General features: G+C 40.2%; 1 protein-coding gene across 1 annotated transcript in view; it reads left to right on the top strand.

Annotated features, from left to right (window-relative positions):
* The first annotated feature begins 5301 nt into the window (after positions 1–5301).
* PIK3C2G (phosphatidylinositol-4-phosphate 3-kinase catalytic subunit type 2 gamma) overlaps positions 5302–12123 on the top strand; it is a 189696-nt gene continuing 182874 nt past the window's right edge. Inside the window, exons 1-2 of the mRNA XM_030960249.1 lie at positions 5302–5946; positions 10578–10660. Coding sequence (XP_030816109.1) covers positions 5302–5946; positions 10578–10660 — 728 coding nt within the window. The remainder of the gene's footprint in view (positions 5947–10577; positions 10661–12123) is intronic.

The following is a 12123-nucleotide window of genomic DNA, read 5'->3' as shown; positions in this document are numbered from 1 at the left end:
TTTTCTTTGCCCAGCAGCATCTACTCTGCTGGGTTTTGCTAAACAGGTAGGAGGGCATAACCCCTGCTTGATGAAACTTGTGAGAAAGAAAAAAGGCCCTGTAATACAAAACAACCTCTTTTTAATTGTTTTTCTTTAACCTGTATTCTTACTCATCTGCTGCTTAAACACAACATCCTGGCATTTATTTTTATTTTTTTGCCAGCACATGGAAAAACCCTGACGTATCTCTGTAGTTTTGCTGACACTTTGCCATCCCTTTAGTGCAGCAGTAACTGGAGTGCTGCTCCAGGAGAAGCAGGACCTGGAGAATCGTCAATCTGTCCCACAAAGAACAGCTTTCTGAGAGGGACCATACTTGTCAGGGATGGTGATGGATAAAATGATTGTCCCCCAGAGCCAGACATAAAGCTCAGACACAGTGATCTCTGTTCCTGCCTCTCAGTTTTGGGAAGTGACAGTAGGTGGCACTGGAGAATAGGAGCACAGAGGATGGATTTCTTATGAAACGGAGCAGTTTCCTCACTGGCTCTCTGTTCAGCCAGTTTTCCATCCCCACGGATTGCTAAAACACTTTGCTGCATTCCCTTTGCAAGCCTGTTATTACTGGAAGCCTGCAGGCTGCAAAGGCAAGAGTGCTGCTTCAGAAACTCCACACTGCCTGTGAAGCAACCCTGTGAGTAAAACCTGCTGAAGATCTGGTGCCTCATCCTGGGGGGTGTGGAGTGATTGTTTTGCCAGCTCTTTCTGTATCAGCCCTGGCTCAAAAGAGCGCACTCGTGCACAGCTAAATCAAATTATTTAATTTAATAATAACATGAGCGAGCTGTGGCTCCTGCCAGCTGGTGGAGCAGTGAGAGTGTCTAACTGAGGGGAAGGGAACATCGCAGGGCCTGTCTGGTTTTCTGTGTCTCTGGAAATTTTGTCCCACATGCCAGCAAAAGAGGAGGAGGCAATTCTTGGCAGTTCCAGGAGGAGTTAGGCTAAAAAGTGACTCAGCAGTTCCCTGTCTGCTCCTTTAATGGGAAGCATGAAACAGAGAAATAGCCACCTAAAAGCCTGGGGAAATTCTGAAAACGTTCAGTTTCTCAAGAAAAACCCTCATAGGCTTCTCCTCGATATCACCATGGGGAGAGAGGTCCCAGCCCAGTTTTTATGATGTGTGTACAGCCTTCTGTGTGTGCTTGGAACATGAGCTCTTCCCATGAGTATTTCCTGTTTTCCCAGTCCTCCTCCTCCTCCCTCAGCTGTGTCCAATCCCTGTGAGGTGAAGCAACACCACACTGGCAGAAACTCTGAAATGGCAGCTCCTAAAACTGGTGTGTTTGTCTCTCTCAGGGTCACTTCACAGTAATCACTGGAAATGAGGACGGTGCAGCACAAATGCCACCAAATAGCTCGTGGAGCGAGTTGACATTTTAAGAGAATATATGGAGAATATATGAAAAAAAAAGCATCACCTTTCACCAACTGAAATAAGTTTTGTCCTTGTCTAATTGCTTTTAAATCACACTGACATCACTGACAGCTTTTATACTTGAAAGGCCAGGGTTTTTTTCCTGTAGTGCTAATTTTATCAAATTATAACTTCAGTTTATGAGATATAAGATATCAGCTATTAATTATTAACTTTATATGCTTTATCCTAGTCTGTTCAGTTTTATTGCATGGCTTTTTATATCTGAAATACTGTTTTGTTGACCCTTACTCCCTCCCTCTTTCTGAGGATATTTCATTGCCTGTTGCAACCTTGGGATTTTGCTTGAATTCTGAACAGCCGCTTCAGTGGAGCAATTTCTAACTTTTTAAGGAATGGTATGAAGTGTGAAGGCGAGTGGTCCCTGAGGGAACTCCCTCTGTGTTGTGTCTGGAGCAGCCTCTGGTGCTCCCTTTTTTGGAGGGCACTGGGCTCTTTGAGGTTGTGGAAGATGGACGTGGCCAGTGCTGTGTTTAATGCAGCTCTTCAGGCCCTTTGCAGGGAGCCAAGTCCTCAGTGGTCCCTGGGAAATATCCCAGAATAAGGGAGATTCTTCCACTATTGTGCTCTCCCAGCTCTGCACACCGAGTAGCCAAAGCCAGAGGGGCCACTCTGCCATCAGAGGTTTGTACTGTCCCCCTCCCCTGCGACTGGAGCTGGAGGCTTCTTTTGGAGCAGGTAGATGGAGTAGAGAAAAAATTTTACTCCTACTCTTGTGCAGAAATCTTCCTAAGAGGCAGTTCTTCCCTTTAATGAAGTTGTTATTTCAAGCACGTTGGAAACTCGCACTGAAAGTGCAAGATAATCTACCACCACGTATATATTAAAAAAATAAAAGGTATGGTTGACTTTCCAAACTGAGAGGGAGAATAGATAAGGTGTTAGCTTTTTATTGCTCCTGCAGTTTGAATTTTCCCTGAGGGATGCCTTGGGAAGAGAATCATCACCGCCGTAAACCGGTTAAGCAGGAAGGAAAGCTCCTGACGGAAAAGTTACACCCCCTTCATACTGAAAGCACATAGGTCACCTGAAAATGTCTCTGAGCAGGAAGGCACAGGAGGCTCTATATCCTTCCAAAAAATTGTGTTTCAGGTAAGGAGTTGCAACAGATATTCTTTCTGCTTAGCAAGTGGCCCAGTCATCTCCTCCTGGGATCGCTAAAAGTGAAAATTGAGCCTGCAGAGTGCCATGGTTTTTTACGAAGATTCATGGGCATGGCCACGTGTGGAAAGTGGTTTTGTGTGCTTGCATGGTGCTTGCAATGCTGTGAGACTCTCAAGACTCTTGATTTGTAGTGGATATTTTACAGTATTGGGATTCTCCCTTAAAATCCCTGGTCACAGAACCACACCATTATGTGAAAATACAGCTGTCATTCAGATGGACAAGGAGGGCTTCACAGCTGTGGGTAGAAAAAGCCAAACCCTCCAAAATTAAGTTTGGATTGAGAAACCACAAGGCAAAAAAAAAAAAAACAACCCAAAAAAAAAAAAAAAAAAAAAAAAAAAAAAAACCCAAACAAAAAAACTTGGATGTTTTATAAAAAAATCATGTAAATGTTACCTCCTTCGTGATTTTTGCAAATTGTTTTATCAATGCACTTGACAAGACTCAGAAGGTGAAATAGTGGCTGGTGAGTAGCCGGATCCTTCCCTGACCTTTGTGTGCTGCTTTGAAAAGGGTGAGGAGCTAGCCCAAAAGCAGAGCCAGGACTAGCAGGAATCACACCATGGAGATCTGCACCATGGCATGCTGAGCCTCCTTTCTCAGGGTCAGTTTTAAATACAAGGCCTTATGAAACACACAAGATGCTTCTGAGCAGACATCACAGCCTGTTCAAGGTTTGATGTTAGGCATTTATGTGCCATCACAAACAGAATTTGTTTGAAATGCAAGGGAAATATTTTAGGAACAGTTGAAACAGTGTAAAAGGTATTTTCTATGTCTTACAGTCTTCCAGACAGCCAAGCTTTTCAAAGGAAGATGGGAATGGAGGGAGATTTCATTATTTTATCTTCGATTTCTTCCTGAAACATTCCAGTTTTCGAGATGGGTTAGAAAAAGAGTGGAAGACCTCATACTTCTTCATTTGATGGCTATATAATTGTCTTTCTTGTTTTCTTTGTTTTATTTACCTGCTGTAGAAATGAAAAACAGAAAAAGTTGTAAATAAGGACAATTTTGTACAAGAAACTTTTGTTATGATTTTTTTAATGGTGTCATTTTTCACTAAAACACAGTGAACTTAGCATTCATTCTGAGAGAAAGCTACAAAACTGTAATTGCATTTTATCACCATTCAAAGTGGTATGCATCATTCTGGTTATCTGGCCTAGTGTAATTTCATAAATGTGGGTTTTTTCCAATTCAGTTGAAACAAACCAAAGCATGCAACACATGGAATTACTAAGTGGAGTGTTCAAAATAGTAGTTCATCCTCTGGGTTGCAGGTTTTATTTCAGCCTGTTTAAGTTTTCATTTCATTTCTCATTCCACACTGTGGGTGACAGAAGCTTATGTCACCTAGAGTTTGACTTGAGATGAAACAAAAATAAATAGAATTGGGATGAATACCTTCCATTGTAACACAGATTTTCATTGCAAGGTGCTGTTATCTAAACTAATACAGTATCTTGAGAACTGAATGGAAAATATATTTGAGGTGCTAAGCTTTAACAATTTCTGAGCACACTTTTTAGCTCGCTAGCTTTTTTTTTTGCTCAGGAATACGTTTTTTTTTTAAATTGAATTATTTAGTCAGATGCCTCTATTTCTTTCAGGTGATAAATACGCAACTGTGCGCAGTGTGTGGTATTGCTGTTCTGTGTCATTTGTGGGTTTTAGGCTACATCTGTATCAGTAAATGAAACAGGCCAAGGCCTTTAGGGCAAATGGCCTAGAATATACTTTGGCTGTAGAACTAATCTCCCTTCCTAAAAAATTTATCCTCATGCCTGCTGACAGCAGTTCCCAGTCCATGCTGCCCATCTGAACCATAGGAGAACTTAGTACATGCCAAAATCAGATCAGGAAGTTTGCTACTAGCAACATTAATGATGGAGCTGCAGAAGCTCATGCCCTCGCCTGTTAATTTGCTAAAAAAGGCCAGCCTCAGGCTTTGAAGATAAATTTCTTCTCTAAAACAAGAAACAAAAAAAGGCTGACATTTATTTATATATGTAATTTTTTTTCTTTATATATCTTTTGGGGAATATTAATTGGAGGTCCATGTCTTCCGTATTCTTTGACTTAACTTTCTTCATGTGATTACACTAAGATAAGAAGTGGTAGAATATGAAGGAACTGGAGGCACAAAAAAAGAAAATGTGAATGAAACTGACAACAATTAATACAAACTCTTCCTTCCTGCATTGTGTGCTATGCAAGTGTAGAAATTATAGGAAAAAAATTGAGATGTTTTGGAATATTAATCAGAATTAGTATTTAATATTTAGATCAGCTGTTTCAGGCATCCTGCTGCTATTATTTATGAGTCAAGGATAATAATAAAATTAGTAATTTGTTGTTATTATCATAACTATAAAATAATAATATGTCTGGAAATAAGGATCAGACAACAGCTGATCAAGTTCCACATTAAGAAAATATTTCCTCTCTCTGGAGAAAGCTCTAAAACAACAAAAAAAGACCAAAGCAGTGAAGTGCTTTCATTATATAAGTTATTTTGAGGTTTAACCTCCATTCTGTGCTTTGTTTCAGTGGTGTGCAGCTCCAGTTGTGAGCATTGCTCTCTGGACCTGGTGGACCTGGAGCTATAATGAGACTTTCCTGAGGAGCAGAAGGGCTGAAGGCACCCATCAGCCATGGCACACTTTGGGAGGGTGCCCTTCTCACACAGTGGATTCTGTGCTGGACAGCCTGGGCACCAAGCATCTCACCCAGTGTGCCCTTCTGGCTCTGATGGAGACATCCCTCTGGGATTTGATCAAATAGTTGATGAAGTCAGCCATGAATTTTTTTTTTATGGTTCATCCCATCCACATCATCATGAACAAATATTTTTCCCAGCAGAACTTTTCAGTCAGAATGTGCCTGACCAGCATCTTTACAACCATCCTCTGGTTGCTCATGGAGAGCTTTACCCTGGAAGCCCAGTCCCTCACTGGCAGCAAGGTACAGTGGCACCAATGGTTGGCTTCAGACCTTCCTTACTGCCTGACTGCAGAGACTTCTCTGTGGTGGATTCCCACCCCTACAGCCACGAGAGAGAACTCCATGGAAGGAATAGTGTAAATTCAGTTTCTAATGCAGAAAGGGGCAACACAAATCTGGAGTTTCAGATAGGCTTTGACAATCTGGATGTTCCAAGTCCTGTTTTCTTAGACAATTATCCATTTGGACAAAAAGTGACAGAAGAAAGTGGAAATGGGGAAGCTTCTGTAACCAACACTGCCAGAAGATGCAGCACAGGACCTACCCACCCCCAGGGCTCTGGACACAACGGAGAGGTACTTAAATGTTCTTATATTAACAGTGCTTAAGGATTTTTGTTCTTGTTTGTGTCCTTGTGCTTTGTGTATTCACTCACACTGTTGCAACATGGATTAGAAGCACTTAATTGAAAGACCTTATGAAAAATAAAACATTTATGCCTCAGGGGAAGCAAAAGAATTTTATACCAGAAGAGAATCTAGATTATGGTCTAGAATGCTCCAGTAGGCTCATTTTATGGCTCACTGAACCGTAAAACTACCAGAGAAGGATAAGTACAGAAATGTAGAGTAAGTGTTAGAAAGATAACATGACAAATCTTTATGGTCTGATATGAAACCTGAGATTCAAAATAACAATACATTATGTTGAACTCGGTTTGTTTGTTTTTTGTTTTTGTTGAGACTGATTACTGTCTCTCTGTCTAGTCTGGCTGACAAATCCTGATCCTGAGGGATGAAACATATACCCCATCCTACCTTCACCATGTCCTGTGTGCAATTCTGTGTGCATATGTAATTATTTTCTAAAAATAGACACATCTACTCTAACTGGGAGCTGGATCCTATGACACACACTCTCTTTTAGCTGTCTATCTGAAGCAAACCCTTTAGCTTCTTTCCTCCTTCATCAGGTGTTCACAGCTCTGTTTGTCATTTTGCCATTTTTAATAACCTTGTCCTATGGGACTCCCATGACTCTCTGTGATGTTATATCTGTCCTCATTTTCTTTCTTTCAAAGTCCTGATATGGAGAAGGGAAAAGAAAATGATAAACCCTTCCTTTCCTCCAGTGCTTGTTAGCAGTGTGAATCATTATAGGAATCCTGAAATAGCCTACAGGATACCTCTGCACCATGAATATTAAAAGACAGTTTAGGTTCACCTTCTGCCTTTAAGTCCCAGTGATCACAGTATCATACAGCAGAGGGGAAGAGACACTTGATTGACTTGTTTCTATGTCTCTGAATAAGGAGAACTATAAAAGTAAACATATGCAGGCCCAGACAGATGGGAAGGCAGCAGGGGGAAGTAGAGCTGAGGACAAGAACTCTTAAGACTAATCCTGTACACTGCATTTTAGAATTTCAGTGATAAATACAAAAGAGGAAGGGAAGAATAGGTGGAGAGACAAAACGCTGTTGTTTTTTTTACTCATGATAGGAAAACTAAAGCATGCTGACATGGTGATGAAAAGAACAAGCTTTCTCAGGAGAAAAGCAGAAAATAGTGGGATACAAATGAGCAGGAGGAGATTAAATGATGGGATGGGAAGAAGAGGTGCTAGAGGAAGCACACACACATTTAAGAACAGGCACAAATGCTTCTGTGATGGAGGAGGAGAGAATTATAGGGGAGGGAAGAGAAGAGCTGAGTGAGTCAAGGGCAGCTACAATCAAACGTGTGGGAGGATTTGATTAAGTCAGGAAAGTATTTGAGCTGTTTAGCTCCAAGAGGAAGAAATGGGAGAGAGGAGTGAATTGATTTGTAGCATAAAATTCACTGTGGTCACAGGAATTCCTTCAGGGAGAAAAAGCCATGTCAGGATAGAAAGAGACCCAAGGCAAGGGGCTGGCAGCTGAACCTTGAGATGATAAAAGAAAATAAGAGTGAAAGGGACTCTTAGAGAGAGGGAGGAGCGAAAAAAGCCTGTACAGCAGTTACTGCTGCTGGGCTGGGAGTTCTGGAAAAGACAAGTGCTGCGGGGTGACAGACTTGATGCTGAGTAAGACAATCAGAAGGGTTGGAAAAGTGGGACACCATGGCAAAAGAATGAGAACAGGTTGGATTTGTGAGGTCCAGAGCAAGTAAACAATGCGTCCAAGTAGTAGGAGGGCAGAACCAGCACTTCAGAGTGAAATACAAAGGATGCTGAGACATGGAGATTAGAATTGAGATGGGTCATCGGTAGGCAAGATGAAATATGCACCCTGCTGAAATCATTCTGGTATTCTGATCCATAGCTCTTGGATGCAGTTGTATGGCCCTAGGCTTTATTTAATGTCTTCTAATCAAAATATGTCCAGTGTAATAAAGGAAAGATAAATTTTTTTTCTGGCCTTTTCATTACAGGTCAGATGTTCAAAAATAATAAAGGAAATTATAACATCCCAATGAAAAGAGATGTTATTTTTTTCCATATTAGAAAACTGAAATAAAACCTAAAAGGTATCTGATATACTTAGCTACTCTGTCTATGATATTTGGGATCTAATTTTAGATGCTAATGTTTTCAGAGTGACAAGACTCATATCTTCACCCAAGTCCCATCATCAGACCAAACATTGTGATTTTTTTTTTGAGTGCTCCAGAAATGAGAAATACACTATTATTGTTCGTATTTGGAAGGATGATTTAGGTGACTTGATTAGCATAATGTGAGAAGTCTGTGGATGAGAAAAAATTCCAGTCATCAAGGGATGCATTCAGTTTCCTCATCCCTGTTGTCATTACTTCTGATATGGAGTTCCATCTCATTCACTGCTCTCTTTGACATATTTGTAGTACATGGAGACTCAAATCCTGTTGAAAAATAATGTGGTCATGTAATTAACATTTTATTAATTAACATTTCACCTTTATATGCAAGAAGAAGAAAGTGAAGTTTCTGGACACGTGGAAAGAAGACATGACCAAAATCAATCTCTCATCCCTGGAGCTGGAGATATTTATCTCATTTACATACCTCTGCCACCAGAATGACTTTGAGTGACTTAGTATTTTAGAAATAATACCATTAGAAAATGGTGTTTTCCAGACATGTAGACTATTACTGCCTCACAGGATTCTTGTTTGCCATTAGGAATCACACAGAAATGCTGCCAGCAAAGGTACAAAAAAGCAGAGGACTCCTGTGCCACTCCTGTGTCCTGCAGGAGGATCCAGATTGCAGCTTTGGGCTCCTCTTTTCCATCCTTTAGTAATTATCTAATCATAGTCTTCTTCAGGCCATGAGGATTTGAGGATTCATACCCATGTCCTTGTGGCAAATCATGCATTCCAAGTCTTGTCCCTCTTCTTGCTCAGTTCCTCTCTGTCCTTCCTTAGTTTGCAGTTGTGGTTTTGCTCTTTTAATACCTTTAGTCCCATTTAATGTCATGTGCCAGCCTCACCTTTTCTTACCTGTGGGCTAATTTTCTTAGCTTTTCACTCAGTGGCTATTTCTCTTTTTCCATGTACTTTTTCCAGGGCACTCTACCTGCTCTGCTAGGACTGAGCTGCAGGAGAAAAAGGAGCCTTTGTTTCTTTTGTGGGGTTTTTAATGAATAGGTAATTTTTGGAGGCTGTTACCAAATCACTCATAATTTCTAAATAGTGAACATCCTCCAGAAGTTCTTATTACTGTCTGATGAGATGGATTGAGAAGTAGGTGCCTAACCAAAATGGAAACAATGAACCAGTGGAGGTCTTATGTTTTCACTGGATTTTGAAGGACCTTTCTCAGCAATTCTTAGAACCAGAGAGTGAAGGACTGCAGATTCAGATTGCTAAATTTTATTTTATCTTATTTACACCTTCAGGATTATCCATTGGCTTTTTTTCCTACCAGGCAATTTCAATTTTCCTCTCTATGGATGATGCCCCCTTCGTATCTTTAAATTTCATGTGCACTCTCCTAATTCTTTGTGTGGTATTGTGGATAATGAAAACACTACATCCCATCAGTTTGGGGTCTCACTATATCCTCATAAGATTTCTGACTTTTGAGCTTTCAGTTCTGCTGCTGTGATTTCCCCACCAGCCAGCTCCCAGCAGATCTCTCATCTTTTATAATCATCCCATCTTTTAAATTATAACTCAAATTTTCTACCCTGTATCTTCTAATGCATATTGCAATTTCTTACTCAAAACAAAAAAAATAAGGTTTGTGTATTAGTTATTTCTTTAATAAATACCACACTTTCATATAAATAACTATTCTGATTATAAAATAAACCTTTTGTCTCTGTTTCCTCTTCTCTTTTTGAAGGTATTTAAAAGCTCTTATGCAGTTAAATGCTCTTATACAGTTAGGCCTTGTAGTGTCTCTACGTACAAGAGTAGAAAGGCTTGCAGATGAAATAGTATTAAGTTCTTTCCTGGAGATGATATTCTGGCTGAAGAGTACTTCAGGCAAACAGCCAAAGGGATGCTTGACCCAAAGCAGTGGCTCAGACCTCTGCTCTCCAAGTTCACAGAAAGTATGGGGGGATTTTTCTTATCTGTCTTAGGGGCTTACCTGATGGCTTTATGGAGTTTGAGGGGATGCTAAGCTTCCTGGCAGGGCAGAAAGAGAGAAAATAAGGATTAAGACACTGAAGCACAAGCTTCAGTTTGTCCTCCTCCCTTTAGTAACTGAAATATCTGCATTTGGAGTTATCTGTGCCTTGATACCAGGTGAATCCTGTAAGCTTGGTCTGAAATTCCTCATGTTCTGCATGGAGGGGAAAAACAGTTCTTATACAGGGCAGATGATGCTTTGTGACTTCTGAAAGCATTTAGAGTGCAGTCAAAATGGGGTCATTTGTGTTAATTTGGAACTCCATCAAGTCAGGGGAGAGGTTGATAGGCTCTCATGGAACAAAATTCAAGATTAGCCTTATGGTTTTTCTACTCATACCTAAATAACTCGGCTCTGTTTCTTCTGGGGTCTTGATGTTTTTTTTTAGGCTGCACCTTGGTCTATCCAGCTGATCCAAGCAGATCAAGGAAGTAATGAAAACACAGTTGGTTTCTGCAATGCAGTGGAGAAGTAAGTAATGAAAAGACTTTTTTCAGCCAACTATCACATTTCACTTATGTTAATGGGATTGGTTATCCCTGTGTTTTGGGGTGACTGGGATGGAGGTAATTATTGCCTCACAGGGCTGGGCTGTGTATTGGCAGCTAGAAAGGTGTGATAGCACACCAGTGTCTTGGCTACTTCTGAGCACTGTTCATTATTATGGCATTTTTTCTGAAGCCTTTCTTCCTGAAAAGAGGCTGGAAATTGCCTGCTGATTGGAAGTTGAGAATGTTTTGTCTTCCCTTAATTATATATGTGTTCTTTGCCTTTGCCTTTTGTGAAACTGCCTTTATCTTGACCCAGTAGAGGGGTTTTTTTCCCATTTTTTCTCCCCCTGTCCCTCTGCTGAAGAGGTAGGGAGTGGTAGAGCAGCTTGGTGGGCACCTGGCATCCACCAAAGGTCAGCCAGCCACACCCTGCAGTCCTGAACAATGCTGCAATTCCAGTATCTACTTATATAAGGAAAACTTGTAATTTTGGTTTAAACATTAAAAACCGCAAAGGAACATTAATTCAAAAATATTTACTCTTCTGTCTGCTTTATTTGTGATAAGTACATTTAACTCTTCACTGTTGATGGCTTATAGTGTGTGAAACTTCCCATCCTTTTTCTGTCATTGTTTTGGACAATATTAGCGCTTGTGTGACTCTGAGCAGGAAAATAAGAGCTGGAGGAACTGATTGAGACCAGAATTGCTACATTCTGTCATGATGAAAAGTGAGACTTAGCAAGTGACAAAACCTACTTTAATTATATTTTACCATTACACTTAATAGCCTGACTTAATGGTATAGAACATTTTTTACTTTCTTAATCTTCTGCAGAAAAATGAATTGTGTTGAAATCCAAGCACACAAAAATTTACAAGTATCTAGACCATCTGTGCAGATTGATTTTTCTTTTGTAGATATTCACTGATCACAGTGTCAAGTTGTTAGCACAAATGCACACTTTTCCCCCCTGGAGAGTAGCTGGAAAATGGAATCCTGATTTTCTTATTAGACTTTAGTGAATTGATTTTATTCAAGGTCAGCCAAGGCTGCTTCTCTTAAAAGAAAAAAACCCAAACCAACCCAACCAAAAACCCCAGTTTGATGTTGCGATGAAATTAAGAGGAGTATATTATATATTCAAATGAGGTGGTCAGCTTCAAAACATACTCAGTCACATGTCTCCGTTTCCTTTACCACAGTTCATCAGCCTGAAGCTAACCCGGTTCTACCATGAGGTGCATGAAAGCACATTCCACATGACTGCTTTCCTGCCAGCTATTCAGATTTTTTTCATGTCTAAACATTCTAATTATAGGAAAAACTTTATATTGATTTTTGAATAGTTGAGTTTATTTAGTGGGCTGAAAAGGTAAATACAAAATTCTTGTTTTGTGTGTGTCACAAGCAAATCCTCTTAAAAGGAAAATAAGAACAGC

The sequence above is a fragment of the Camarhynchus parvulus genome, chromosome 1A, assembly GCF_901933205.1.
Source record: "Camarhynchus parvulus chromosome 1A, STF_HiC, whole genome shotgun sequence".
NCBI lineage: Eukaryota > Metazoa > Chordata > Aves > Passeriformes > Thraupidae > Camarhynchus > Camarhynchus parvulus.
This window is presented reverse-complemented; position numbering and strand designations above follow the sequence as displayed.